The sequence below is a fragment of the Cupressus sempervirens genome, chromosome 4 (assembly GCF_028749045.1).
Source record: "Cupressus sempervirens isolate cs-2001-9-10 chromosome 4, ASM2874904v1, whole genome shotgun sequence".
Lineage (NCBI taxonomy): Eukaryota > Viridiplantae > Streptophyta > Pinopsida > Cupressales > Cupressaceae > Cupressus > Cupressus sempervirens.
The window spans coordinates 906,763,059-906,765,741 of NC_143121.1; the positions used below are offsets into that span (position 1 = coordinate 906,763,059).

A 2,683-nucleotide genomic window follows, 5' to 3' on the forward strand; every position below is an offset into this window, starting at 1 on the left:
GTTATAAAAATATCCCAATTCATAGATATTTTCATTTGTATGAGAAATGTAACAATGTAATGCAAAATAACATTGACCAATTACAAAAGTGGAAAGTCTTGGTTGACTATATTACTACTATGAAATTATGTAAGATTAAAATTGCGAAAGTCAAAGTGTTGGCCAAACTAAAGACACCCCTTGATTAGAAAATAAATAAAACAATTAAAAATGATCCTATTTATATTCAAAAAATAATTATAATCTATAATATTGCTTTTACTATACAGCTATGAGCTATGTAGTTTTAGCAAGCTAATTAATTTTCAAATCTAACTCATTGACCTCTTTAAAATTCATTATAATTTAAAAATTAAGCACTGTTTAAAGAATATAATTTTAAATAGATCTCTTCTTGTCCACCCATATTAATAAAATATTGCCGACCTTTTGTATAGACTCCCATAACATAAGAAATGGGGTATTAATCTAGAAACCTATTCAAGAGATTTTTAATTGAATCTAATATTTAAATTAAATTACAGAATACAATATATTCTAGTTTTTATTAATTGAAGTATTAAATTTTAATGAACCTCGGGTCAACAAATCGTTGACCTGAATTGTCGTCTTCCCAGGATGGGTACATCTTTTCGCCCCGACCCAGGTTCGATTCCCGAAGAATCTATACAGAATGGCTCTACGCTTCAGCGAAGAGATCGGGCAAGGCGAATGGCTGATTCACATAAAGCAGGGCCTTCAAGATCAGCAATGCATCGCCCGCCCTTCAACCGTCTGTATCTTCACTGTCCCCAAAATTCTCGTCGACCTGAAGCGCGATGCTTATCTCCCTCAGGTGGTTTCCATCGGCCCCTGTTACCAACGCGCCACAGATCTTCACGGCATGGAGATCCACAAGATGCGGGCTGCTCAGAGAACGATCAAGCGCCTCCCTGGAAAAAAAGACATTAATTCCGTGGTCGCAGAGATTGAAAAAATGGACGGTCAAATCAGAGACAAATACGAGAAAATCATCCAGTGCGACTCTGAAACCCTAGCATGGATGATGCTTTTGGACGGTTGCTTTCTGCTGGAGCTGCTTAGGACTCTAGCAGGAAAAGATCAGTCCGATTCTTCTGACGGCATGTATTTCGAACCCCTTTTCGACGAGAGTCGAATTAAATCGGTGGGATTTGCAGTGCTGGGGGACATCGTGAAGATGGAAAATCAAATTCCCCTTCTCGTCCTCGACAAAATTTTACAACTGGAGAGCGGATCTGAAAAGGAAGCACAGGCCAAGCTGTTTGATTTGTTCTTAAACGCCACATCTTCGTTTTTCCCGTTCAAATATCTGCAGCTCTCAGGGTTTGAAATTGATTCCCCTTTCATGAGTCGGGAACATTTTCTGAGTTTCTTGCACGGTGTAACCCTATTTTACTTTGCCGGCACAAAGCCTCCCTCTCCCAATTCTTCTTCAACAGTTCAAAGGCGGCTTCATTACGTTCTACCCTCCATTTCAAGATTATCCAAGGCCGGAATTTGTATCCGCCCCTACACTGGAGATGGCGGCATGGCCCTGAGATTTGACAAGGAAACCTCTGTTCTCTACTTTCCAGTCCTGATTATAACCGAAAACACTGAAATTGTTCTGAGAAACCTCATGGCTATGGAAGCATTTCTACCCTTGGAATTGCAGGTGATCTCTTGCTATGTCGGTTTACTGAAGAGTTTGATTTTTACAGAAAAAGATGTGACGCAGCTGCGAATGGCGGGGATCTTTTATATCCTTGTTGGAAACGACGCTCAGGTGGCTCAGTTGTGGGACAATCTGTGCAAGGGCATGTCCATTTCTTCTCTCCAGCCGCTCAAAATTTTGAGGACAGAGATAATTGAGGGTTACAAGAGCAAATGGAGGGCTCGATTGATGGAATTCTTCATATACCGTTTTACAAGGCCCTGGCGCACTACAATATCTGTGCTGGCTGCAACCTTCATTTTCGTATTTACGTTTGCCCAAACCTTTTCCTCCATGTATGGCTTCAATAAGAACCCCTAGAACCAGGCCTTATCATTCTCATGACTCCAGTTGGGTTTCTCATTTGTAATTATCTGTAACACCTTCTGCTTCCATGAATGGCTTACATAAGACTGTAATGATTTAATATTAAATGTTAGATTAGTTAAATTATATTAAAGATAGAAAGTTTCTATAATCTATGATTATGTAATAATGCTTTTGGGATAGATTATGTTTTTTTTTTAATAACATCAACATTTTGGATCATACTCTATGATTCATCATCAAGACTAAGAGTTTAACTTGATCCTTACATTATTAGTTATGGTGTTGTCTAAACACCTTTTTACTCTCTATATGACTTCCACAAGAGTTGTTATGGATGGTGTTGTGTATAAGACTAAATCTTAACTCGTTTAAAAGATTTTATATATCTGTGTATTAGACAGTTTCTAGTAAAAATAAATATTTGATAATATCAAATTCTGATAATTGCTAATATCAAATTTGTATCAATATTTTCGCCTACACAACAAATATTTGTTGTCTTTGATCTTGTTTGAAAATTGTTGTTACAAGTATTTATTCTCATCACTGTGTAAATAAGGAAGCATCAAGATAAAAAAAAATTAATGTAAGAAAAAAGAGTGCTCCAAGGTAAACAAAAAATAAATTTCCAAAAATCAA

At 37.0% G+C, this 2,683-nt stretch overlaps 1 protein-coding gene across 1 annotated transcript; it reads left to right on the forward strand.

The window, feature by feature from the left end:
* Window positions 1-371: 371 nt before the first annotated feature.
* On the forward strand, window positions 372-2,192 carry LOC149564325 (putative UPF0481 protein At3g02645). Its single transcript, XM_089827386.1, has one exon. The coding sequence runs from the start codon at window positions 674-676 to the stop codon at window positions 2,033-2,035; it is 1,362 nt and encodes a 453-aa protein (XP_089683512.1). The 5' UTR covers window positions 372-673; the 3' UTR covers window positions 2,036-2,192.
* The last annotated feature ends 491 nt before the right edge of the window (window positions 2,193-2,683 follow it).

What these genes read in the sequence shown, in the direction of transcription:
- LOC149564325 (XM_089827386.1), top strand. Translation starts at nt 674, where the DNA reads ATGGCTCTACGCTTCAGCGAAGAGATCGGGCAAGGCGAATGGCTGATT.